General features: G+C 56.9%; 1 protein-coding gene across 1 annotated transcript in view; it reads right to left on the bottom strand.

Annotated features, from left to right (window-relative positions):
* Positions 1–22,515, bottom strand: part of NECTIN1 (nectin cell adhesion molecule 1) — a 64,652-nt gene extending 42,137 nt beyond the window's left edge. Inside the window, exon 1 of the mRNA XM_072729540.1 lies at positions 22,074–22,515. Coding sequence (XP_072585641.1) covers positions 22,074–22,152 — 79 coding nt within the window. The 5' untranslated portion in view covers positions 22,153–22,515. The remainder of the gene's footprint in view (positions 1–22,073) is intronic.
* Between the last annotated feature and the right edge of the window lie 4,988 nt (positions 22,516–27,503).

Raw genomic sequence — 27,503 nt, 5'->3', positions numbered from 1 at the left:
CACAAAACAATGGCTTTGAGCCAAGACAAGAGAGATGCTTGTTCCCCTTTATTTATGATAGTTGTTGGGAGAAATAAAGCCAGTCCCCACCCCCTACCTCCACCTTTCTCTTCCATCCGCACCTCTTCCCTGGGCATAGGCTTTCCTCTGACACAGAGATCAAATAACTTTTCACTCAAAGGGAAAGATATTATCTCCCCGTACAATTCAGCACCAACACCAGCAGACCGACATCCCCAGATTAAAAGGCAATTAGGCAGCTTTGTTTTTGCAGGGGCCGAAGGTTTGCTCGGTACCCTCCTTGGGAACCGGATCCCATTGCGGGGAGGGCCAGCGACTCGGGTGACTCCCTGTGGAGGAGGCGGCTGGTGGAGGCCTGGGTCCCCCACCCCCAGCCTGGCCCCCCAGAGGCAGGAAGGACCCCCAAGCGAGGCACTACTGTAGTTTTCCTCTGCATACCCTTGCCTTCAGAGAGTGAAGGCAAAGTCTGTGTGATCCCCACCCCGAAAATACCACACTGATGGCTTTCAGGCCTATTTCAAATAGACAGCATGGACCTGCCCTCCCCCCATCAGGGTTTCCAATCTTTTGGAAATGACCTAAAAGGCGGGGAGAGAAGGGGCCTTGGCTTCTTCACTTGGTTAACTGTGCTGATACCACACGTGGGGTTAAGGCCCACACAGCCCCTTCAGAGCATCCACAGTCCCATCTCATGGAATCCTCGGAGTGGGTAGTATTACCCTGCTATTAGGCCCAGTTGTCCTACACTCACAGAAGCAGAAACAGAGGGCCAGAGAGGTGGAGAAAGTTCTCCAAGGGCACAAAGCTAGTAGGTGGTGGGCAACCTAAATCGACCTCGCCCCTCAACTCTTCCCCATGGTGCTGGCTGAGGAAGGGGAGGTTTTTAGAATCCACCTTCACCTTACAGTAGTTTGTTTGATGAGGACGGCAGGATCACTGCCACCCCTGCCAGCCGGGGTGGTCGGAGAAAGTCCATCCACAAGTGGCCCTTGAAGGACGGGGGAGGCTTTCATTAGACACAGGTGCAAAGGCCACCATCATGCTTAGCTTGTCGTAAAGCTCCCTGGGCAACTGGGCTCTTGCGCCCCCCACCTGCCCAAACCTCGTGCGCCCCCTCCCTCTGCTTCTCCCATGCTGAGCTCTCTTCTCCAGGATATTTTAGGCTCTCTCTTGCCTTCGGGTCTTTGTACAAGCTTTCCCCACCCCCCTTTAAGATTTTATTTATTCATGAGAGACACAGAGAGAGAGAGGCAGAGACACAGGCAGAGGGAGAAGCAGGCTCCCTGTGGGGAGCCCGATGTAGGACTCGATCCCAGGACCCCAGGATCACAACCTGAGCCAAAGGCAGATGCTCAACCACTGAGCCACCCAGGTGCCCCTTTGCACAAGCCCTTGTGTCTGCTCGGGGCACTGTCCTCTCCTCTACCCATCACTCCCCTTTCTAGCTAAGGGTCACCCTCTGCTCTGCTCCCTGCCCCACATCCTGCCCCACAGTTTTGCCAAACCTTCTACCCCATCTCTCATGCTAGCGACCACGGAGGTGCTTCACAAGGGCTGTCTAACCGAGGGAACGACCCCTCCCCACCTTCTCTCACCTCTGAGCATCCATAAAGGCAGCTCTCAGACCCACCCAGACATACCCACCCAGTCTCTGCTAGGTCAGATCGCTGAAACCTCCCCTCCTTTCCAGGCCCTTCTCCGGGGTCACCTCTCCCAGATGAAATCTGCTGGCCCAGGTTTTCCTACTTTCCTACTTTCCATCGCCGAGTGAATACTGTGAGTCAAGCACGGTGCCGGCTTCTCCGTGCCGGCTTCTCTGGGCAGAGGTGACAGGGGTGGTGGTGAGAGTGGGAGGGCAGAGGGATAAGAAAGAATAAGGCATTTTCTTTTTCTCTAGAAGCTCCGTCTAGCAGGAAACTCAGACATGAAAACAAATAATTACTGAGTTAAGTGTGGTGTTTCGTTTGTTTTTAAAAGTATGAACCCAAAGCGGCGGGAGTCCAAAAGGAGAAGTGGTCCTGAGAGTGATGGTGGGATCAGAGAAGAGTGGGATTTTTAGCTGGGTCTTACAGGATAAGCAAGAGTCCCTCAGAGAGAGAAGAGGCAACAAGAGAAAAGTGTCTCTTAAAGCCCAAGGGCCTGGGGCGTCTGGGTGGCTCAGTGGTTGAGCACCTGCCTTTGGCTCAGGGTGTGATCCTGCTTCTGCTTCTCCCTCTGCCGGTGTCTCTGCCTCTCTCTTTCTGTGTCTCTCGTGAATAAATAAATAAAATCTTAAAACAAAACAAAACAAAAAGCCCGAGTGCCATGAAGCGTTGCCTATTGGTGCAGAGGTGAATGGCAAGGGAGATGTGCACCAGTTTAAAAACGGCTCTGCCTGAGACAAGGGACTGCATGTCCCCCTGTAGCGCCTGGGAGCCACCGACATTCTTTATTTAAGCAGGGTGGTGACACAGAGCGTGGTGCCAGCCACAGAAAGGCCACATGGTGTGATTCCATTGATATGAAATGTCCAGAACAGGCAAATCCAGAGACGCAGAAGTAGATTAGTGGTTGCCAGGGGCTGGGGTGGGGGTGGGGTGGAGAGAGGAATGGGAGTGGCTGCAAATGCATGCAGCGTTTCTCTTTGGGGTGAGGAGAATGTTCTCTGTCAGCAAGTGGTGATGGTCACCCAACTCTGTGAACATACTAAACCCCACTGCACTATATACTTTAAAAGGGTGACTTTTATGGTGGGTGCATTCTATCTTGAGGCCCATGGAGAAGGATGGATGGTGGTGAGCCGGAGCCCACCCCTGCCCTGATGAGGTGGGTTGGCCACGGAGGGACCTCTCCAAGGCTGCAGCACCCCCAGAGGGGTGGGGACCCTCCTCAGCACAGCTGCTCGAAGTAATGACCTATGGCCCCAGCCTCTCATCTTCCTCCTTGCCTTGCTCAGGATGGATTCTGCGGGGCTGGAGGTCACAGGAGAGAGCCTGGGACCACCTTCTCACCAGGCTCCCCACCCCCCCACAAGGGGCAAGGGGCGTGGCTGGCATCTTAGGCCTGGGACCTAAGCGGCAGACAGGTCACCTGACAAGGCACGCCACTTATTTCTGAAGACAGGCAGGTCCCCTGATAATAGAGCAGGCAGGGAAGAGGCTTTGCCATAGACGGGGAAATTAGGGCAGAAAATAACACCATGAAAACAGAAGTGTCCAGAAATAGGAGAGGAGGAGGCTTGCTCACATCCCAGTGTGTGAGGGCCTGTCTGAGCTCCTGGGTGCCCAGGGACCGTCCGGCTGCAGGGCTGCCACAGTTTCTCTGCTGGGTTCCCAGCTCTTTTAGGTACTAGGCATGTGCTGGGGGCCCACTCTGTGCACCAGGGATGGAGGGAGAGCCCTCTGTGTAGGGTCCTGAGCATCCACAGCAGGGCTGTGAGGGAGCACGCATTCCCAAGGACCCCATGCTCAAAGCCCTGTCACCTGGAAGGTCTGGGGACGGGGAGATTCCCTGGATACTGGCATGGGGGGGGGCAGTGCACCGGCGATCACAAGTGGGTTGAAATTTCCGAGGCTTGTACAGTGGTGTGTGCGTGTGTATGTGTGTGTGTGTGTGTGGGGGGGGTCCTTGGTTCAAGATTTTGAAATGCCCAGATGGGGTGAGGAAGAGGCTTGGAGGCAGGGGTGGCTGAGGCTTGAAAGTATAGGCAAACACTGCAGCCTCTGATGTCCTCAGAGTTCCCTTCCGGTCCCGGGGAGGGCAGAGGGTAGGGCCAGCTCCCCAGGTCTACGCGGGCACCAGTGCTTCTGAATGGAAGAGGGTGGAAGCCCAGAGCAGCCTGGGACGGCAGGGCTGGGATAGCAGGGTGATGCCGGGGCTGCCGACTCCCCAGTGGGCAACTTTATTCTTCCTCTGGGCTTGGGGACCAGGGCAGGGCAGAGAGGAGAAGGCGAGGCAGAGCAGGTTTGAGGGGGAGGACCTCACTGATTTTTCCCAGCATCCCCCAGGCCACTTCTCTCACCACAAACCTCAGTCTCAAGCCACTTGGTTGTCATGGAAACAAGCAGAATAGAACAGATGGTCTCCACTAGCCAAATTCCAATTAAACAGGGCAGAGATGGATCGAGAAGGGGTTGTGATGTGACTAGGCCACTGAGGGCTCTGCCCCCCAACCCAGCCTGACCACCCTGGGCAGCCCAGCAGCCGGGGTCAGAAGGACATTCTGGGAGGTGGGTGGAGAGCTCTGCAGAGGAGCGTCACCACCCAGTCCCCTCTCTTCTTACCCCCTCTCAAGGTGGAAAGTGGAAGGCTGCAGGTTGAGGGAATGCCACCTTGGAGGGCAGTACTGGGGACACACTTAAATCTACAGAGATACCTCAACAGAGACACACGCATGCATTCATGTTCACACGACTACACATGTGCGACCCAACAGTGCCGTTTGTGTGTACACACGTGTACGTACGTGCCCATCTGCTGGCACAGAAACACATGAGGGCACGTGCAGAAAGGTTAGGCAAAGCCATTAATCAGAGGCACACTCTTAGAACAAAGCAAAGAAAATGCTTTGAAAGACAAAATAGGCAATTTATTTCAATTTATTTAATAAACATGTATTAAGAAAATGGGAATTATAAACACACACACACACACACACACACACACACACACACGACGCATGCACAATACGGTCCCAGGCTCAAGGACACACAGGATACATTAACTAATAACGCGATCACTGTGCTACGGCAGGAAGGCTCACGAGTGCCGTGACAATACTGGGGAGGAAATGATGAATTTGGGGCGGGGGATTAGAGAAGGAAGGGTCTTGAAGGATGAGAGGAAGTTTGCCAGGCCGGGAGGGAGATCAGGAACAAAGGCCGGGTGGGAGGAAAGGTGAGAAACAGTGTGCGGAGGGCACAAGCCCAGCGTGAGTGGGGTCCGGATGCTACACACAGACGTGTCAGCACACACCTGCCTGTGGAAACCACACACCCAGGCACAACTTCACACGCACAGCCACAGAGCCCCCCTGGTCCCTAGAGCTCGATGCATAGGAGATACTTAGTAAGTGAACGTGAACTACAGGAGAAAAGATGCTTTTGTTTGCTGCAAACAACATGAGGTGGATATGGGAGGTGTCGGGAGAAAGGGAAGCGTCACAAGTTTGCACATCTTGGCTACGGCAGTTACACAAGGTGCCAGGAAAACAGAGAGGTGTGCAGAAGAAGAAACCTCATAGCTTATGAGGGGCTGAGAAGGAGGGAAGCCGGCCAGCTCCCATCAGCTTACTGTGCACTTATGGAGCACCTACTGTGTACAAGGTACTGAGCTAGAGCCTGCAGAGATCCTAAAGCTGAGTCCTCTGCTTCAATGAGCTGTGTCTGGGGTGAGGGGAGGAAAGAAAGAAAGTACTAGACAACACAGTAGGTTCTGGCTACAGTGAGACCCTAGTCCAGTGGTTCTCAACTGGGGGTAACTCTGCCTCCCAAGCAGGGGACATTCAACAATGTCTAAGGGCATTTTTTATTATCACGTGGTGGGGGTGGAGGAGGATGCTGCTGGCATCTACTGGGTAGAGGCCAAACACCCTCCAGTGCACAGGCTAGCCTCACATAAAAAATAATGATCTGGCCCCAAACGTCAATAGTGCTGGCTGGGGTTGAGAAGCCCTGGCACAGAGCATGTCTGCACTTAAGTGAGCAGCACCCCGGACCCTGTGAGAGCTTCAGACAGAGCAGGTGTATGACACGCTCAAACCTCTTGCTCTGACAGTGGCGTACAGGCTACGCAGGAATGGGGAGAGGCCCCCAGGGTGGCTCAGAGGGTGATGGTAGTGGGAGGTGGAGGGGTACCACAGATATGGAACCGCTAAAAAACTGACAAGCCAGGTACAGGGGATGAAGGAGAAGGAGTCCCAGCTCCAGAGAACAGCAGAATTGGGGTTCTGAGCCCAGCGAGGGCTGCGTCGGGGGGGGAGGGGGGCTGGGGGAGGCCGAGGGTGGCTTTGGGCTGCACACAGGGCATGAAGCAGGAAGGCCCAGAAAAGCCAGCCTGGGGTGCAGGCGAGGCTGAATTGGATGGAACAGATTGGGGGGTTGTTCCTTAAGTTCAAAACCCTCCATGTGGCCTTCCCAGGCCCCTCCATGGCCAAGGGGTCCCATTCCCCATCCAGGAGACAATCTAGAAGATGCCATCGTCCTCCATGGGTGCCCATGTGTGGTCACCCTCAGGCTGCCCTGGTCACCCTCTGTCACTGCAGCCACTCCTGCTCCAACTCCAGGTCTCAGCCTCAAGGTCACTTCCAGGGAAGCCTCTCCTAGGTTAGGGCCTTGCTGGCCCCTTCACAGCCCTGTGAACACTTGAATCGCCCAGAACGTTCTCTGGACCACTCTGTGCATCAGTCCAGAGAGCAGGGAGGACCTATTTTGGGGACAGTGCTTCACTGCCAGCTCGTGCAAAGAATTAAAACAGGCACAAGAGGCTCCCTGTTTCCCTGGCTTTGACCCTGCCTCCTTTCCCATCTCCCTATTTCCTGACCACACGACTTATAAAAACAAGTCTAGGAGGAACCGCTTTGGTAGCCATCAGGGTAGGACAGCACCAGGGATCCTGAGGGAGAGGCATGGAAGCTTGCACAACCCAAGAGCAAGTTTCCTAGCAGTCACGGATGAAAATGTCACCCCAAAGCCCAAACTCAAGGACACATGGCCTCATCTGCTCCTCACCCTGACTCTCCAACCCTGTTTCTGCTGGGGGAGTTACCTGGTCTGCAAGTGCCCCCTGAGGCACATTTGCCTTTGAATAAAGCCTTTAGCCTTAGTTTGAGCTGCTTCAAGTACTTTTTCTCAACACAATAAAGTACTTGGCAGATAAAGTACAGATGCAGATAAACATCTGTTGACTAACTGACCCCACCTAACAGATTAGGGAAGCATTACCAGCAGGGTCACCCTACCTGGCCAGCATCAAGGTCAGCCAAGTGAGTCAACAGGGGTCAGTGGCACTGCCAAGGAGAGCAGCTGGGGATGCCTTCTGGGGTGGTCGCAGGGCCTGCTCTTCAGCAGGAAATATCCAGGGGCATCCAAAGAGCCTGCGGGGCGGGAGTGGGGTGGGGGGAGGCCAGCTAAAGCAGGCCACTAATCTCTCTTGAAGATTAAATACCACCCTGGCTCTGGAGACCAGAAACCAGCTGGGGGAGGGGCGGCCCAGGGCAGGGGTGGAGGTGGGGGGTGAGGGAGCTGAAATTGGGGAAAACCACCAATGATTAACCAGAGCTACTAATTATTAACCAGCTAGACTCTTGGACTTGAGGACCCCATTTCTGGCTTCACCCATCCGCCAGGGTCGAATCCCCAGCGTCCCTAGGCCTCCCTGCACCTCCCCCTCCCCCAGAAACTATCTCCAGCCTGGCCTTGCTCTTTATCTTCCAGTGCCCTCCCTGGTGGCTGCTGCTCCTGAACATCAACCCTACTCCCCACCTCAGGAAGGGGTCAGGGAGACACTGGGATGACAGTGATTGAAACTACACTTTGGGCTGGGTCTGGACAACCCAAAGGCCGCCTCCTCCGTCCTTGGGATCCATCTCCTCATTTCTAACCCCAACCCCCACCCCACCCTCTGGAGGGTAGCACTGGGCCTTATCTGTCTCAGGATTTGGCAAGGGGAGGCCAGAGGAGCAGAGAAATGGAAGGGAGGGGTCTGATGGCGGGAGGGGTCTGATGGCTGGAGGGTGGCGAGGAGCTGGAAGCCTGGGGGGCGTGGGGGAAGGGGCTCCAAGCTGAGCCTCCTGGGCTCAGGGCAGGGGCGCTGGGGTTGAATAGGGCAGAGGCATGTTGGGGATCAGGAAAGAGGCTTCTGGGTTACCTTTAGGATAAAGAGAAGCCCAGACTCTCCGGGGGCGAAAGAGTCCTTTAAGCACTGGCCACGGAATCTGTGGCTGAGTATCAGAGCAGCAGAGTGGGTCACTGGGGTCTGCCCCAGGGTCATTTCAGTGTCTGGATGGAGTGATGAGCTGCCTGCAGGGTGGTGGATGACAGCACATGGCTGACAGCGGGGTGCCTCACCCTGCCACATGCCCTGGCTTGCCCTCCTAGTGCCACGACATGCACGGAGCCGCTGCCCCGTGTCACAAAGCACTAATGGGCGATCGGAGAGGCTGCCAGGAGATCACGCCACGTGGGTGTCCCTGCGGTGCACTACCTCCCACGGGGCCCCCCACCCATTCCAACTGGTCTCCACCCGTCCCCATCAGAGCACAGGCTGCTGGAAGAATGAGGGGCTGCTCCCACCGTCTCTAGAGCTAAGAGACTGCAGGCAGAGAGAGGGTCCCGCTCCTCCACCCCTCCCTGCTGCCCCCTTCCCCCAACTGTCCTCTCCATGCCCTGAATCTGTGCAATATGCTCCCTTTCTCAGGCCCTTCTCTCCCCATCACCAACTTAATTCCTTAATTCCCACTGGAGATAAGCGGATCTTTCACTGCAATTTATTGTTAATCCAAAGGAAAACAGGGTTCGGAAGGGGTGAGTTGGAGGTAGGGAAGCATGAAGGCGGCCAGCCCGCTCTGCCCCTTCCCGGATCCCTGGATGGATGTAGTGGCTGGGGAGCCCTAGACCAAAAAACCTGGGTCATTTGGGGCCCCCCACAGCTACTAGGGATCTAGACAACCTGGTTCCATGGAGAGCACCCAAGATGGCCAATGTGGGTCAGACTTGGTCAAAAGCACTCAAGGGAGAGAAGAGTGAGAGCTGGAGACCCTCTTTAAGTGCCGAGGAGACATCATGTGCAAGGTCAGATGCACTCCACACGATCCCAAGGAGGCAGAAACACGATTAGCGGGTGGAAGCTCCAGGCATGCGGATTTCAGCTCCGTGCAAGGAAGAATCTGGGGCAGTCAGAGCTGTGGGGGCTTTCATGTAGGGTGGTGAGTTCCCCGTCACTGGAGGTACTCATGCTGAAGCTGGATGTTCAACCAACCGGTAGGGATGCGGTTGAGGGGTTTTAAGTGAATGGGTGTTACATTATTTGCTCTGCTGCCATCCCCTGCCTGGGGATGACAGCCCAGCTGGGAGGCTCTTCCCAAACCAGGGGATGGGAGGGGAACAGATGGGCTCAGAAGCTTAGCCCGCCTTTAAGGGTGTAGGAGAATGTAGTCCCGGCCCTGTCACACCTGCTCCTTCAGAGCCAAGCAGGGAAGCCTTAGGAAGTGACAGGTTTACTTGGGCACAAGCCTACAAGGGCCCCAGCTCCTCTCGACATCTCCTAGCCAGGCTGTTGTCCTGCGGGCATTTAGAGATGGCACCCTCAGGTGTCACCTAGTGTGTGTGGGGCTGGAGGACAGATAACATCCCACATCGGACTGGAAGCTCCAGGAGGCCAGGGAAGTTATGTCCACTGCTCAGCCCCTGCTCCCTGCTCAGTGCGGGGCCCACAGGAGGCACCAGTGCCCACACTGGTGAGTGAGTGCAGGAAGGAGCCCATCTACCCCTCCTGTCCCAACACACCCAGGGCAGTGGGATTCCCACAAGTGCTGGCACCCAGAAGCCTACACATGGGGTTTGGTTGAGGGCATAGAACTCTCGCTTCCAGCTACTCTTTAAGAAGGGAGCATGGGACGGCTCCAAAGAGCCACCGGGCATCTTCTGGTGACCATCTGGAGGTGGAGATGATTTTCCAGGAGCCCAGGGGCGTAAGTGGGTGATGCACCCTGTCCAAGTTGAGAGGTGACAGGACCTCAGCTGAGGGACCCCCAGCCCCAGGGAACGGGCCCTCCCCTAGATGCTGGCTCCCTGGGCCAACAGCTGCTGATAATAACCAAGTGGTGTGAAGACTCCCTCCGCATCAGGCACTGTGCTCATCACACACACGCACCATTTACCTCTTCTAAACCTCTCATGATCACGTGCCCGCCTTCCAGTGGAAGGAACCAAAGTTCAGAGAAGACGAGACACAGACACACATGGGCCCACGTAAGTAATAAGAGACAGAGACCACTTGGCTTCAAAACAAACAGTGCATTCAATTTGCCGGGAAAAAAATAGTCAAGCCAGTTGTTTGTGATCCTATAGACAAAACAATTATCTAAGATTGACCTTCTGCATTCTGTAACTGGCGGCTGGGGGGCAGTGCAGACCCTGCCTGCCACGGACAGTCATCATCTTTGATTGCCTGCCTCTTCCCCCCCCCCTGCCCCCCCCTGCCCCCCCCTGCCCCCCCCCCAGTACCCAGCCTCTGCCCCTCCCGCCTCTCCCAACTGGGTGAGGGCCCCTACCTCCGTGGGGGAAAAGATGGCAATCAGAGTCTAATCAGGAGCAGACACACACACACACACACACACACACACACAGCACAGGACCTCTTGCACACACACACACAGCACGTGACCTCATGTTCTCTCTCTCTCTCTCTCTCTCTCTCTCTCTCTCGTGCGCGCGCGCACACACACACACACAAACCATAAACCTCTCTCATACACACACAGAGGACATAAAAACACTTGTAAAGAAACACATAAAGCAGCACAAATGATCATTACGGCTTGAGCTGTGTACACAAGTGCCAAGGGGGTAGGAGTGATGGAGTGAGGATGGGAGAGGGGAATCGAGCCATTTCCCGGGCAGGGTGCTTCTGGCCAGAGCAGGGGGTGCTGGTTCCCAGGCAAACTGCATGTCGGCCCCTGTTCCAGGCTCCCTGGAGGGAAGGGGGAGCCACAGAGACTCTTCCCAGTTACTGCCACCACCACTGCCGCAGTGCCAAGAGGTGGGTGCTAGGGATGCTGCAGGCTCCCTCCTCCCCCTGTCCCCCCCCCCCCCCCAGTAAAGACAGGAAGGCTCATCATCTGACTCCTGGCAGGTGATTCAGATTGGAGAGGGTGCTGGGTGTTCAGGAGCAGGCACAGGGAGCAAGGACTGTCGCTTAAGTTCCCCAAAGGCCCATCCATCAATCGAGCGGAGATAATCAGAGTGCTCAGCCGGCCCAGGACACTGATTACTCTCTGGGCACCATAAACACAGGGAATAAATCTGGGAAGGGGCCGGGTAGGAGGGTGTCTCCGTAGCAGGGCTGGCCACCCTGCCTGGGAAGGGAGAGGAGGCCCATCCATCATTCTGAGAGATGTAGCTATCTAGGCCATTGAGATGAGGACAGTTCGGGGGGCGGGGGAGGTGGGCAATCATAATAAAATAATCCAGTGCAGTGTGGCTGTTCTGCTCTGATCTTATTTACACTCGGGAGAAGCCTGTCCCTGCCTCTGCTCCAATTTTTACCCAGGAGCCACTGCAGAAAGCTTCTGCCATTGACTCAAAACTCTTGCAGGGCGCTTGACCCAAGGGGCAGGAAAGTGGCTTGGCCCAAGAGCACGGGTGGGCATCTGTAGGCTCTAGGCGACAGGGGACCCTTTGTGCACTCCTTAGGTTTGCACGGCGGGGGTCACATGGGTCTTAAGTCCTCCATTCCACTATTGCTTCCGAGCACTTCCTGGGCGCGGGGCAGACTCCAGCTCGAGGAACCAATCGCAGAGTTTGGCCTGTGTCTGGGCCGCAGAGGCTCCGCCGTAATTCAAGCTAACGGAGCATGGATAATCTAGAACAGCAGAGGGTCTAGGAGGAATTTCTCTTTGGCGTCGAAACATATCAGATGACTGTTTTGCAGCCCAGTTACCTTCCTAATTAAGCAAGTTTGTGAGGCCCGAGCCCGCGTGGTGACCTGCAGGGTCAGGGTGTGCTGAGTGGAGCATCAGCCCTGGGTCACCGTCGAGAGGACAATCCGCATGTGGGCCATCTGGAGGTCACTTAGTCCTCAGCCACAACACTGGAAAGTGTTTTTGATCTTTCTGCTCCCACGACCTTCTTCCCTGGGATAGTTCTTTACCCCTGCTGCGAGGCTGTGAGGCTGCGTGGCTGGCACGCCTCTGTCCCCAGCTCCCCGTTCTGAACCTGCCTGGGGCAGAGGAAGCACCAGCCCTTTCATCCCAGGGGATCAAAGAAGCCAGTACAGGTGAACACCCTATATCCTCCTCACCTCCCCAGATAAGGGCCCCTCCCTTGCCATCTTTTGGGATCTCCGGGTGTGGGCAAGAGAGACCAGAACCTTCCAGAAGCTGAGGATGGACCCTGGCAAAGGATCAAGCTTGCTGAGCTCTGGACCCGCCCAGGACCCAGGGGCAGCCTGGGAATGCCCGCTGGGGGTAGTTCCAGGCGGCTTTCTTGGGAGAAGCTATTACACCTGGCCCTAGTCTCATGGTGAACCATGGGAGGAGGCCCCCACGTGGCACCAGTGATCCCCCAAAGCTCAGGGGATGAAAGAATGATGATATCGAGACATTTCTCGCCAAGATAGCCACATCAATACTCCCAAGACGAAACAGTGACTGCAGTGGGATCCACCAGGAGTGCAATGATTGCACTTCCAGTACCTGGAAGGATATAGTGGAAAGGACCACTGAGACTGATGATAAGCTCTAAGAACTCCCCACACGCTCCAGGAGTGCACCAGGTTACCCCACACCATCAAAGGGAGCAGGAGTATAAGTGATATATGCAGGGTGGTGGGCATTCTGGATGCAAAGTCCTATGCTTTATTTTTTTTTTTTAAGATTTTATCTATTTATTCATGAGAGACACAGAGAGAGAGGCAGAGACACAGGCAAAGGGAGAAGCAGGCTCCCTGTGGGGAGCCCAACACGGGGGTTCAATCCTAGGACCCCGGGATCACGACCTGAGCCAAAGGCTGATGCTCAACCACTGAGCCACCCAGGTGCCCAGCAAGGTCCTATGTTAATCCACGCTTGGTAAGCTGTCTGTCTCCATCGCCTGTCCACCCAGGAGAGAGGCTGCTTAGCTAAGTGGGATGATTATGGACACTGGGCCCGACTTCCTGGCTCTGCCACTTATTAACCGTGTGACTACCGGCAGGTTACCTAACCTCTGCAGGGCCTCATCTTTCCACGTATAAAAAAAGGGAGACTAAGAGTTACTATGAAAATTAAATAAGTTATTACATGTAAGATGTTTACAACAGTGTCTGGCACCCAAGAGCTCTCAATAAAAGTTTGTTATTACTATCATTGTCATCAACTGTCCAAACAACCAACCGTGTATTCAGTTGGCATGTACTAGCAGCCCATGATGTGGCCAACCCTATACTAGGCCCCGGGGACACTGAGATCCATCAGTAACAGACCCTGTCCCTCTGGAGCTCTCGTCTCAGGGAGAAGATAAATCCCAGGCCCAAATAACCATATAGCAAGATGAAGAGTGGTTAGTGCCACGGGGTGGCACGGATGAAGTGTGAGGGGGCTTTGAGATGGGAGAGGTTATCCCCAGCTGGGGGGGTGGGGGTGAGTCAGGAGGCTTTGTGCAGAAGTGGCCCTCACCTCAGTATGTATGTACTTATTTATTTAGATTGATTGATTAGATTTATTTAGATTTTTAAAAAAGATTTATTTATTTATTCGTGAGAGACACACAGAGAGAGGCAGAGACACAGGCAGAGGGAGAAGCAGGCTCCATGCAGGGAGCCCGATTTGGGACTCGATCCCAGATCCTGGGATCACACCCTGAGCTAAAGGCAGATGCTCAAATGCTGAGCCACCCAGGCATCCCAAGACTGATTTATTTATTGAGAGAGAGAGAGTGAGCAACAGAGAGCACGAGTGGAGGGGAGGGGCAGAGGGAGAGGGAGAAGTGGACCCCTCTGTTCCCCATGCTAAGCAGGGAGCCCAATGCAGGACTGGATCCCAGAACCCCGAGATCATGACCTGAGCCCCAGGCAGATGCCCAACCAACCGAGCCACCCAGGCATCCCTCACTTCCAGTATTTAGATATAGGAAGTATGCAGAACTTTGGGGGAGAATGCTGGCATTTGCAAAGGCAGTGAGATGGGAAAACATGGGGCATAAATACAGGTGTGCTGCTGGGCAGGCCTGGCATGCGGGGGACCGCAGTGAGATGAGCCAGGCAGCGGGCAGCCATCAGGTGCTCCTGGGCCTGTGAGTGTCTTTCTCACACGGACTTTAGGCATGTCCAGCCAAGAAGCCGTGTGGGCAGATGGGAGCCAGAGAGCCGCGAGTCAGGGGCCACTGCCATGGTCCTAGGAGCAAGGGCGTTGCAAGCAGCCCCTCCCAAGGTGGGGCCCACATCAAGTGGTGGCAAGGCTGGCTTGGCTCTGAGCACCTTCTCTAACCTCCTTTGTCCTGGCAGCTGCCAGCATTTGCCCACAAGCCACCAGGACTGAGGGAGGGGGTGCTTGGGGCACTGCTCAGGGCCCAGAAAATGGAGCATGTGGAGGTGGCCCGGCCAATCCCTCTTGGGGTGTGCGCTCCAGACCAGCTGTAGACCAGGGCCTTACCGGGGAGCTCCAGGAGTCCGTGCAGGTCTCCAACCCCTTTCCTCCCAAGCAAGGCTGCCTCGCATCGGCCCAAACAGATCGGCCCTCCCATCTCCCCTGACTCATCTGGCGGGCACACTAGCTCACGTGCCAAGCGTGGGCTGGCCTGTGTGACCTTCCATGGGAGCACACAAGTGAGCTCGTGTGCCCTTAGAATCAATTATTTAGGCCTGTTGCTCATTTTCCTCCCCAAGACTGAGGTACTGAGAAGGGGCGAGCTTTCCTTTGCTCTGGTCTTATTTTTCCTGGTGACATCCACTGAGAGCCCTGGTGGTATTCTGGTGACCAGCGTATGCAGGATGGTGGGGGAAGAGAGATCAAGATAAAGCAGGAGGGGAAGGTGCAGGCAGAGAGGACCTGGCTGTCAACCAACAGGCACCAGAATCTGCTAAGCAAGAAATAATCCCATCTTTGGTGGGAAGAGCCCCAAGATGGCGCCCTTGGCAGTCCATCACAGGGACTGTGGGCAAGTTACTCCACCTCGGCAGGATGTGAGACCAGCAAGCCCCTGCTAAGGCTGTCAGCTGGCACAAGGGCATCGTTAGGGGCTGAAAAAGGTTTCTACCATGAGGTCCCCAGGTCACTACCCCCACCTTCCAGGCAGAAAGATGGGCCAGGATTCAGGCCAGGGTGGCTGTGAGGAGTCCAGACTCCGCTACTAGGATGTGTCTCTTAGACCTCGGGATAAGAGAGGGCTGCTGTCCCCCAAAATCCCTCTTCCCCAGAATGCTGGTTCGCTGAGCTTCTTGGCCAGCTCCTGCCAGACAAAGCGGACTCCCATGAAGAGCCCTGGAGGGAGCTGTGTCCTTCTCCCCTTCAGGCAGGGGATAGAACTGGGGGTTCAAGTGGGCGGGAAGGAGTGTTTCCAGCCAGCTTCGAGGAAGGGAGCACACTTTCGAGGGGGGACTCCATTTAAGCCCAGAGATGCAACTCAAACTCCCAATGGGACATTCTTGTGCCCATGGCCATTGGCCTGTTTAGCTTCCTGGGCCACGCCTGCAGCTGTGTCCCAGTGGAGCTACCAGCCAGCGGAACTAATGTCCTCTAATGAGATCCGGGCCAGAGTGGCCGGGCGGGTTTTATTGTCTGTGGCTTGGTAATGAGAGTCCTCATAAACTGGGAATGAAATTGGGGTCTGCGCAGACCAGAGCCGGGTGGGGAGTGGCCCAGGAGAGGGAGTTGGCTCTGCCTGCCAAATCTCTGCCTCCCTTTCCCCTCTGTCCACGAGCTCTCTCTGTGACTGCCTGGGCCCTGGGGCTCCGTGCTCACCCCTCAGGGCCCTGCCCATGTCTCGGGCCAGATCTCCAGCGGGTGATGCTCTAGGTTCCAGAAGGACATCCTTCCCCCTGTCCCCCTCCCTCCCACAGCTGGGCGTCCTGTACTGTGGTGCGAACCTGGGCTGCTCCATGGTCAGCTCTGGCTGGGCCACCCCCTGACCTACGTCCTCAACTTATCCCTCGTTTCCCCAGGGAGCTCCAGCTTGTTGTAGGGGGAGAGTGGTGGTAGCTGGCAAAGTGAAAGACCATCTCACTGGACACATTTTATCCCATGGCCTGGCTCAACCTCTGCTGTATGTGTCCATCTCAGCCTGTTTCATCTCCCTCATGGACAGGATTTGGAGTCAGAAGACCTGGCACCTGATGTGGCCACACTGGCTTGAGGTGGTCAGCAAATTACTAAGCTGACTCACTTCCCTCCTCTGTAAAAGGACCAGGAATACCATTCACATGGGGTTACTGGGAGGATCGGCTGGAACCATGAGCTGTCAAGAGTGCCACAGACATTTTTATTATTAGTGGCAAAAGGATCCCATCTGCAGCAGGAGAAACCGGAAGAGGGTTTTCTGGCAGCGAGAAGGGGGTGACGCCAGGAGGGATTCTTGATCTGGCTGTGCCATCCTGCCAGATGAGTGGACTGCTGGAGAGAGGGTCCCGTTGCCCACCCTTCCCCCAAATGAGGAATTCTGAAGGGAAGCAGGGGCTGAGTCCCAGGCCCTCCCTGCCAGCCCCGGCTTCTACCACAGCCAGAGCTCCAGATGGGCAACGGAGCCCAGCTGGGCCATAGCCAGGGAGTGAGGCGGGTGCCTGGGAGAGCCCCTGGTGACACGCTGCAGAACAAAGGCTACACAGCACCTGCTGCTCGAGAGTACGCGACCACCAGGGTCATTTTCCTGCAGGTGCCTGGAACGCACCAGGCCACTTGAGCCCCTGGGATGCTGTGGCCTCCTCCACCATTTCCAGGTGGAGGCAGGAGCTCATGGAGCAGCTCCTGGTCGGCACCAAGGGCAGTGAGGTCAGCACTGGGCAGGCAGCTGAGTGGCACTTTCTCGAAGGAATACAAAGGTGGCACTGCCCAGTTGGCAGAGGCAGAGGGGGCCAGGATCACTCAGAGGAAAGGCATAGAGCATAGGAGGAGATATCACCACACTGCCCATTTATCACACGCCTGGCAATGTGCTCAGCACTTTTCATACATTACGGTCAATCTGATCTTTACAACCTCCTTTGAAATCTGTATTAACAGAAACCCATTTTACAGACGGGAAAAACTGAGGCTTAAAGTAAAGTAAACTTAACCAAGTCTGCTCAGCTAGCAATTCATAGAGCTGGGAGTCAAACCCAGTCCACCTGGTTGTGCTCTGCTGTCTCACTTTGTTGGGCGGCCAAGACGAGGTACTCTCCAGGCTGTAGGGAAAGGAACCAAGCTGTCTGCCATTCTCTCTTGACTAGGGCCTGGGTCCACTGCTGCTGCCCTGCCCTAGAGACCATAAAAGCACAGATCCCATGAGCAACTGAGAATACATACCAATGACCCCCACCCCCCTCCCCACCCCTCGCCCCAAGGATAAACCTTGGGATTATCCATTGGCCTAAGGAGCCTATAGCCTGTTGTCAGGAAGACTTTGTGTCCTTGCTGGTTGTCTCCTGTTGCACTAAGTTCACCCCTACTGGTGGAATGGGTCAGGGTTTGGATATTAGGCTTCACCTGTCTTCTCCCCATCTCTTCTCTCTCCCCATCTCCCAAATCAGCACAATGGAATCCAGAGCTTCAAGGGTTAACTGGTCTAAAGGGTGTTATCTCCAACTCAGGGCATTCCCTCTGCAAGGTGATCCCTGTTCAGATCTTAAGTTACCTCTTGCCCCAGCCAGCACATCTGCTGCTGGCTCTGCAGACCTGGTCTCTATGCAGACCTGGTCTCTATGGAGAGGGGCGGGCTTTGTGGGGAGAAATAACAACCGGCCATCCTGGGGCACAGGGTCTTGGGCTCTTCCACGCCCCTCATTCCCTCCTCCTCTCCTACCAAGGGGGCTCCCGAGTTCTGCCGCACAAGCCAGGGTGTTTCCAGGCACATGTATGTTGCTGACCCGGACACACTTAAGGTTCTACAGGGCTATTTATGGGGGACCAAAAATCCACGCTCATGTCCCTTTTTAAATGCCTGGAATGTGCCCACCTTTCCCCCTAGATGATCACCTTTCCCCCAAGTACTCATACAGGAAACAAAGATGCCAAATCAGTAGCTGAAAGCCTATCTCCCGGGGCCCCTCCCAGCCTTGCAGGGATCTTGAGAAGCCTTGGGGCAAGCCAGGCCCCAGTTAGCACCAGGTCCCAGATGCTCTCTGCCAGGGGGACAAGAGAGCAAAGTCTCTCCAGGTGAGCATCTCCCTGTGAGAGTGTGGAGACCCAGTCTAAAGCCAAGGACAGAATAGGAAAAGCAACCAGTGTATAGGCTGCCCCCCCTCCCCCAAAAGGACCCAACAGCTCATCTTGGAAGGAACTGGCCGAGGGTAAATCCTACTCTCTTCCCCAAATCACCTCTTGGACACTCTGACATCCACACAGGTACTACCAAGGCTCAGAGCTACTCACAAAATCCTAGCTGGAAAGACGTCAGAAATCAGTTATATGTAAATATACACCTGATATATATTTATGGTCCCAGTCCCGTGCTGACCCCACATACCAGTGCACAACCCCTCCTCGCCCTCATGCCCATGGGTCTGCAGGGGCACGAGGAACTGTAGATAACCAACAGAAGCGCACAAAGCCTTGCACATGTGTGTGCGTGTGTACCCACTCGACACTGATGGCGAGACAATATGCAGACGGTCAGAAACGTTATAGCCTAAGTCCCACAGCTAGCTAGTGTCCATTCCAGCCTGGCACACTGGCTAACATTCAAAGTTCAAAACAAAACGACACCACACAGCATCAGTAAAACAGGGGAATATACAGGCACCCTCTCTTGTCTCTCCCCCGGGTAGGGAGCCATTCAAGTCACCAGGTTAACCAGGAAAGATACAATCAGGAAAATCGAAGGTATATTCACACCTCCCTTGGGTGTTTTCTGTTTGTGCCGAACAATGAACATTAGTCAGCTGCTAAACAATGGCAGTATCATAGACAGCGGCTGGGGCAGACCCACTGCCCGTACCCCACGGCTCTGCGCTGGGCCTGCTGGCTCGGCCGTCAGCACTAGGGTTCTGCTGGCTGGTGTGACCGTCCTGGCAGCATTCAACTGGGTCCTGGGTCAGGAAGTGGCCAACGAGGTGGATCCATTGTGCAAAACTAAGTGGTTTGAAGGGAACGGATGATGGTCTCGGCCAGCATCGGGCAACAAGGGGCCACCCGGCCCCCTGAGCCACAGATACTCAGGCTCAGGGATGCTTTATAGGCTGCTCGGCTGGGGCTGCTGGGCCCAGGCTCTGCAATATCTTCTCCCCTCCAGCTGACTATTAGGCCTCGAATCTGATTCTGAGACACTCTCCATAGCGCAGCCTCCAAAACGGGCACTGAGATTGCTGTTCACACATGCTGTAATCCCCAGGCCAGCAGAATTGGTTCTGCCATAATGTCCTGCCCAGCAAGCCTGAGCACATCACTGTCTGAGAAATGCAGAGAGGGAAAGAGCCCAGCAGCCCTGACACTCCGAGTTTCGAAGGAAACCACCTTCTGCGAGCTCTGTACAGACTGCAGAGAAGGGGAGTGCTGTGGCCCGACAGGTATTCTGAGGGTGTGCGCGACACCTGGGGTGTGTGTTCTCTTTCCAGACAAAAGGTTTGGGGAAGCCAATTAGGGAGGGTGTGGTGTAGGTGGGACACCAGTTCTGTGCACCTGCTTCTAAGGCAGGTTCCCTGCCTCCTCCCCAGGGCTCCTCCTGGCCCTCTTTAGGGCGCGGTCCCCAGGCCCCACTGGCCCTCTCCTCTGGGGTGACCTGTAGGAACCACAGACTGTTATCTCAGAAGCTTGTGGGGCTTCACCATCCAGCCTGGTAAAGTCTGTGTTGTAAAAACACACTTCTGTGTTTACGCGTCAATAGCCAGATTGGGAGGCTTTTTTTCTTTTTAGTCAGGGGGCTATCACACACACACTGGGGATTGCCCCCACCTGCTTCCCCCAGAGAGGTCCTCTGCTCACTGGTCCATGCTCCCTGACCCGGCCCAGGAGAACGCAGAAAAGAGCATCAGGCTGGCAAGTCCCCAGAGAGGAGCAGCAGTGAGCACTCAGGAGCTGGCGGGTGGTGGAAAGCCGGGTGCGGGCAGGCAACTTCAGGGCCTACTAACCTTCATCCAAGTGTCATATGGGCACCACCTCACCCACCTGCCTCCCTCTCCAGGGGCACCAGGGGAAGAGGCACAGGGTACAGGAGCCTGGCGAGTCGGGGAACTCTGGCTGCCCCTGATGCCAGCCAGCCATAACAATGACAGTCAATCGAGGAGCGCTCATAAGTGCCTGTCTGAGCTGTGGTTCTTGGTCTGCATCCCATCTCCTCAATCCGGATTTTTGGTGGCAGGAGTGTCTACACTTGAGCCAGGTTAGAGTGCCATCTCTCCCTGACTCCACTTCCTGAGTGGGGTGGAGCAGAGCAGGCTTCCAGCCCACCTCCCCCAAAGGAATTAACCACTATGTATCACAAAACTGGGGGAAGAGAATAACAAAAGGAGGGGAGGATGGGGGTGAGTGCATTCTTTTACCCCCAAACCTTCCCACTCTGTCTGACCAGAATTAGGTTAACCCCTGGTGTGCCACCAACTAGAGCTCCCCTAAAGCTCTCCTTTTTCCTAGAATCCTGGTGTGGACACTGTGCAACTAAGGGTTCCCAGAAACCCAATCCCCCAGTGGTCAGAGGAGTCCTAGCTAGGGCCTGAGCTCCCGCTGGCTTCCCAGGAGGTCCAGTGTGCCAGGAAGACCTCTCGCTCACCATGACCGCCCTGGCCAGGGAGGGACTCAGTCAGGCCCCTTGAAGTGGGCAGTGCTCCCTGTATGCCCCCTCACCCCCACCTAGCAGAACAGGACCCCACAGGCTGTAGGGGTGGGGGCTTCGCTGTGCCAGCTTCCACAAAGTGCTTTCGATGCCATCGGTCACTCAGTGAGATCTGTGGAGCCCTGGCAGCGAGCTGCTGGCAGAAGGGGTATAGAATCGAATGCGGCCAGGTTCGTACCTTCCAGGGGTGCACCCCAGCCCCACAACTGGGCAGCCAGGCTGGCCCCTGGGTAACACACTAGCCCGGCGGAGTCTGCAGCATCGCAAGCATCTCCAACCCGCGGCTGCCAGTGGCGCTGGAGATCCGATATTCTTGCCCCACTGGGAGCTGGTCTCTCTGTACTCCGGCCCCTAATTCGGCCACCCTAAGGCCAGACCACGTGCTCCAGCCAACCCCCTCCCTCCCCCTAAAAGCCCCATCTAGCCCGGGCGGGAGACCGGCTCAGGTTTCTTCCCAGAGGGCTGGAGGACCCCCACCCCCACCGGTCACCAGCCGCGAGGGAGCAGGGCAGCTTCCCCGCCGACACAAAGGGTTAAAGCAGGCGAGGGGACTCGGTCGGATTTGCCTCCTAAACGCATTTTCCAGTTCATTCCCCAGCACAATACGCCGGGGCCGGTCCCAGCCTCCGCCCCCACCCCACCCGTCAGATGGGCCACCGCGGGCCACCCCAGGGTCGGGCGTCGGGTTAACCCCTCGGCCGCCGGCACCTCGAGGAAGGACACGCGGGGCACCCCCGGGAAAGTGGGTCACGCAGCCACCTGGCTGGCACCAAGCCCCGGCGCCTCCTCCGGGGGGGCCCGCGCCGGGAGCGGAGTTCCGAGGCGAGGTGCAGCCCGCGCAGGGCCGGGGGGGGGCAGCCCGCGCCGCCCGGCCTCACCCCCCGGGACAGCGACCGCAGGTGAGCGAGGAGCTGCCTCTGACGCAGGAGCCGGCTCCCGGCGGCCGCGTGGGGCCGCGTGGGGCTGCGTGGGGCGGGCGGGGCCCGAGCGCGCGAAGCCGTCTGGCAAGGGGGCCGGGGCCGGGGCCGGAGCCCCCCCCCCCGGGCTGCTGTCCCCCACCCCGGGACCGCGACTGCCGCGGTTATTTTGCATTTCTGTACCATGCGGTGTTTCCAAACTGCTCCCCGGCCGAGGGCCGGTCATTAAATAAATAGGACGCGATCGCATCGTTATCTCTGTGAAAAACTGGGCGCGGAAAGTGCTTTCTGGCCGCACGGAGACGTGCCCCCGCCTGCTTCCCTGCAGGGCAGGCTGTTGGGCTTCTCATCCTTTCCCCGCCGAGCCACCCGCGCCCCCCACCTAAGCCGTGACCCAACTTTTCTGGCTCCTGTCTCCGCCGATCCCCGGCCGTGCCCGCCATCCAGCTCCCGGCCCCGGGAAGGCATCGCGGGGGGGGGGGGGGGGGGGGGGGGTCGCGCTTACCTGGGAGGAAGAACGCGGTCAGGCCGAGCGCGAGTCCCCACCAGCGTCCGGCGGCGCCCGCGAGCCCCATGCGAGCCATCGGGGGCCGGGGTCCGGCGAGCGGGGCGGCGAGGACGGCGCTCCCCGCGCTCCACAGACCAGCCCGGAAGACGGAGGCCGATCGCCGGCGGCCGGCGGGCGCTGCGAGGATCCAGGTCAGCCGCAGCCGTCGGCCGGGCGGGGCGGGTGGGCGCGAGCGGCGCGGCCGCAGTCCGGGCCCCGGGCCGCCGGCGGCTCAGAGGCTCGGAGGATGCCCGCCGCGAGTTGCTCGAGTCATGCCCCTTCTCCTCCTCCGCTCTCCGCCCCGCGCCGGTCCCCGCCCTCTTCTTCCACGCAGAGCCGGGCTGGGGAGAGGGACCCACCCCCGGCGCGCCCGGCCGCCCGGTGCCCGGCTGCGCGGCGCGGGCTCCCGGCCCCGGCCCCGGCCCCCGGCCCCCGGCGCGCTCACACCCTCCCGCTCGGCCCCAGGTCGCCGGCGTCCATGGCCGGCGGCGGTGCTCGGCGGCGGGCTCGCGGCCCAGGCGGCGGGAGGGCGGGCGCGCGGTCGGCGGCTCAGGCGGTGCGGCTCCGCGCCGAGGGCGAGCCCGGGGCGCCGCGCACCCCCGCCCGCCGCCTCCCGCCTCCCCGCGCCGCCGCCGCGCTCGCGCTGCCGGGCCCCGCGCCCCGCGCCCCGCGCCCCGCGCCCCGCGCCGCTGTGGAGCTGCCCGGGCGCCCAGCCGCGCCGCGCTCGCCGCTCTCGCTCTTTCTCCCACTCCCGAGCGCCAGCCTCTCCGCCGCTCTCCCCGTGATGTCAGACCGAGGGGAGGGGTTAGCGTTAACCCTCCTGCCGCCGCCGCGCCGCCCGCGCCCCGCCGCCGCCTCCCCCCGGCCCGCCCGGACGCGCGCCCCTCCCCGCCCCCCGCGGACGCGCGACCCCGGCGCGGACGGCGGGGCCGCGGCGGCTCGCGGGCTCGGGAGGTGCCCCCTCGGCCGCCTTCCCGCCCGGGGAAGGGCCGGAGGGCCAGCCGCCCTGCTCCTCCTGGCAAAGGGAGGCAGTGACCCCTAGCGGCCGGCGCGGGCGGAGAGGCTGCCGCTGGGGGTGGGGGTGGGGGTGGGGGTGCGATGGGGCGGGGTGGGGGCGCCGGAGGGGCGAGCGCGCCGCCCGGAGACTGCTGGATCCGGCCGGGTCCGGCTGCGCGGGCCTCCGCGGGCCCTCTGCCCCAACCTTGGCCCCATTTTACAGATGCGGAAACAAAGGCCGGAGGAGGCGAAGGCCGCTCGCCCGGGGGCACCGGGGCAGAAAGTGGCCGACTTGGACTGCAGCTCCCCTCTTGGCTGCACCGCCTGAACGCTGGATGGAGAGGCGGCTGTGCGGACCGAGCGGAAGCTGCGGGGAAGCCGGGAGAGGAGGGTGGGGGGTGGCGCGGTGGGCGACGGTGCGTGACATGGGGGCCAGCCACAGAGGCGAAGGTCTTTTCTGATCGCCGCTCCCTTTCAGGGTGTCCGACCCCCCCCCCCCCCAACGGAAGCCCCCTCCCCTCCTGAAATCAGCTCTGCTCCCTTTGCCAGAACCTTGGTTTTGTGCGATTTGCAAGAATCCCGCAAAAGTGACCCATCCAGTCGAGTGTCCTAGCCAGGGCAGGACTCTCCGCCCCATCCCGTTCACCACCCACCACATCCGGGTGTGGCTGGCCTCCTGCCAAGGCGGCTGGGCCCTTCGGGGGGCCCTTGGCAGCCCCAAGCCTGCCCGCTGCGCCTTCCCTCTGGATCGCCTGCCCTCATCCTCCACCCCCGGGGAGGGGAGGAGGCAGACGGTTTCCTACTAGGGAGAACCAAGTTCTCCCCAGATACCTGACCAGATAATGCTCCCTTTGCCCATTGCTGCCATTTGTCCAGCAGGCAGGAGCCGAGGGGAAGGGCCAGCTTCTGATAACACATACATTCCAGTTTCTGGGTGTAGGAGGAGCAGAAGGAGGATGGGCAAGGGGAGGACCACTTTCTCACCATTGGGGATCTGGCCCTGGAGTGTCTCTTGTTTCCCTGTTGAAGTGGTCTAATTTGGCACTCACATGGATGTTTGTGCACTCACGTACACATCTTTTACATTTAACACGTGTAGTCAGGCTTTCTTTGTACCAAGCAGGGTGCCAGGCTTGGGGATGTAGAGACACCGTCATTGCCCTAAAGGCACACAGTCTAGTTGGGGTGCTAAGGGGGAAGACAGATATAGAAACAGATGTTATAAACAAGTATTTAATGTGTGTCGTGTGTCACGGAGGTGCGCACCCAGGATTTGATAGGTTTGGGAGAAAGTGCCCCATTCAGCCTGGGGTGAGATGGGGATCAGGGAAGGCTTCTGGGGAGAAGGGACAGGGACTCGGTGAGTCATCTAACAGACATGTGCTGGAGTGGGGAGGCATTCAGGGGGCTGGATTTAAGGTGGGGGGAGGCCCACATGAGGAAAGGCAGAAAGCAGTAACTGGATGAGTAGGACCCACAAACAGGGGATAGCCTGAGCCTAGGACTTGGGGGAAGGAGAGGCCCGCAGATCTGTGAATGCCAGGGAGCCACAAGGAGGGTTTTATGCTGGGGAATGTCTGATCTAATTTGATTTGTGGTAGCCCGGTCCAGCGGCCAGGCACCTCCCCTCAGGCCCCTGAGTTAAGGGCCACGGCCACATTGGTTCATTGCCGTGGTCTGGGACTCTGCCTGGCACATCGTAGGAGCTGAGCGGAGGGGCTTGCAGGGGCAAATCCAGAAGCACCAGTACCCACTACTTCCCTGTTCATGTTCCCTCACCTCTTCATCCTTGGGTAAGGCTTCTCTGATCTGCTCTTAAATGAGCTTCCAGAGAGGGTGTCTGGGAGGTTGGCGTGGCTGCCTGGGGATGGGTTGGATGGAGAAGATGAGGGCAAGTAAATGAGATAGTATGGTCATTCACGCATGACCTTTAAACAAGCCCTAAAACATGCAAAACACCAACATAGGTGCCAGCTCTGGATGTGTGTGTGTGCGTGCACGTGTGTGTGTGTGTGTGTGTGTGTGTGTGTGTGTGTGTGTGTGGTGGGTTACAGCAGATAGGAAAGAGAGTCAGGGAGGCCACAAAGGAAAATAAGATAGAGCTTGTTTACTCAGAGAGTAAACAGATGTCTTTTTGAGTATCTACCATGCGAGGTCCTGAGGGTACAAAAGTGAACAACCAAGACCTTACTCAAATAACTATATTAGAGCACGAAGCTTGGTCACTGCCAAAGGCAGCCCCAAGACCCAGCCATCTAGAGGAAGGAGTGAGTGCTTCTCGTTGTGGAGAGCAAGGAAGGCTTCTGGAAGAGGTGTCATGTGCCCGAGGCCCTGAAGGGTGGATCATATTTGGACCAAGGGAGACCAAGGAGAGAATTTTTGGTGGAGGAAACAGCTTGTACGAGAACATGGAGATGGGAGAGGCCGGGGGCCTGTGTGGGACCGGTGGACATTGCAGGGTTTTGTTTTGGGGATGTGTATTTTGGGGATGTGTAAGAGCGACTGCAAAGTGCAACCAGAATGCAAAAGGCCTGAAAGGTTTCTTCCAGTGGCGGGAAGAACCAAGGGACCAAGGGTCAGGTCCCTCCTCTTAAGCTGGAAGCCTAGGAGTCATTCTGGCTTCTTCTTCTTCAGCCACCATCTTCTAACCCAGAAGCAAACACGGTTCATTCTGTTTCCAATAGTAAGTCTAGAAGACTGCCCTGTTTCTACTGTTAACACACTATCCACATGCTCATAATTTCTGCCCAATCCTTGCAACACCCCCTGGCCATGGATCCTCTGTACACCGAGGGGTGGGGGTAAAATGTCACGGTCAGGCACATGGGACTCTGGAGCAAGGCTGCCTGGATTTGGATCCTTAAACCCCCGCTTTAGCTGTGTGCCCTTGGGCAAATGACTTAACCTCTCTGTGCTCAGGTTTCTCAACTGTAAAATGAAGGGAAATAGTAGCACCTGTTTCATGGAGCTGTGAAGATTCAAAGAGTTGAGCAACAGCAGGTGCTTGGAACAGCGTCTGGTGTACGTACCGAACAGTTTAAGGGTCAGTCATCATTATACCTGAAATTTCTCTCCCCGCGTCCAGTTTTGCCCTCCTCTGCTATGGTGCCAGAGGGATATATTAATCTTTAAAAGTTTTACTTGGTAGTAGTTTTGGATTTGCCAAAGAGTGGCAAAGATGGAACAGTTTGCATGTGTCCTCCGTCCAGCTTTCCGTGGTGTTAATGTCTTCTAGATCCATCACATATGTGTCGAAACTAGGAAATTAGCCTTGGTTTAATACTATTAACCAAACTACAGAATCTATTTGGATTTCCCTTTTTTCTGCTAATGTCCGCTCTCGGTGAGGGGATCCGATCCATAGTACCACCTTGCATTTAGCGGTGGATTGTGTCCTAATGCAAATGAGCAAGTCCCTATACCTGAGAAGGCTTCCTTGGCCTGCCAGCCTGTGAGGCCCGTGGCCAGTCCTCCTCGGGGCCTGGGGGGCCTCGTCTCACCCAGATCCAGGGCTTTGAGGAGGAGCCACGGGGCTTTCCTGAAGTTCTGTGAGGCCATCGAACTTGCATCCTTGGCCTTTACCTTTGCTGTTCAATCTGCCCCGATGCTCCTCCTCTTTCTTTTGGCCAGCTGCTGATTTTTGAGGGCTCAGTTTACCCGTGTCACTTCCCCAGAGTGACCCACTGTGCCCTCTATACCAGGCGCGCCCCCTCCTATCTGCTTTCACAGCTCCCTTTGCATGCTTGTAACCCTTCCATAATTGCTTATAAGGCTTGATTCTTTCCCTCCTGGGCTCCTTGCCTGCTCGATCCCCCACACCTCGAATGTGCCTGACACTTGGTGGGCACTCAATGAAAATGCGTTGATTGACTAACTCGCACCCTGTGCCACTTTCTACCAATCGCTTCTCCTCTCTGGGCTTCATTCGTCTCATCTCGGACTGAGGAGTTGAATCTGTTCAGTGGCTTTCCGACTGCATTTTGAAAGCCCTAGAATTGCCTGCATTCCCCGCTCGCTCTCTGCCTCATTAAGAGCCATGTTTAGAGAGCACTTTGTTTTCATGCTCTTTCAACATGGGACTTTTGAGGAAGGTTCTTCTTAATGGATTCTGCTGCTTAAAAAGTTTGACCCCCCCTGACATATTATTGCATTATATATTCTGTACTGTGCACACAGTTGACCCTTGAATAACACGGAGGTTAGGGGCGCCAACTTCCCGCATGGTTGAAAATCTGCATATGACTTTTGACTCCCTCCAAACTTAACTACGGATAGCCTCCTGTTGACCAGAAGCCTTACTGATAACGTAAGCAGTCGGTTCACACATTTTTCATGTTCCACGTATCATATGCTGTATTCTTACGATTATGTAGAGAAAATAAAATGTTATTA

This window comes from Vulpes vulpes, chromosome 12, assembly GCF_048418805.1.
Source record: "Vulpes vulpes isolate BD-2025 chromosome 12, VulVul3, whole genome shotgun sequence".
NCBI lineage: Eukaryota > Metazoa > Chordata > Mammalia > Carnivora > Canidae > Vulpes > Vulpes vulpes.
Note: the sequence above shows the minus strand (reverse complement) of the source record. Positions and strands in the feature narration are given on the sequence as shown.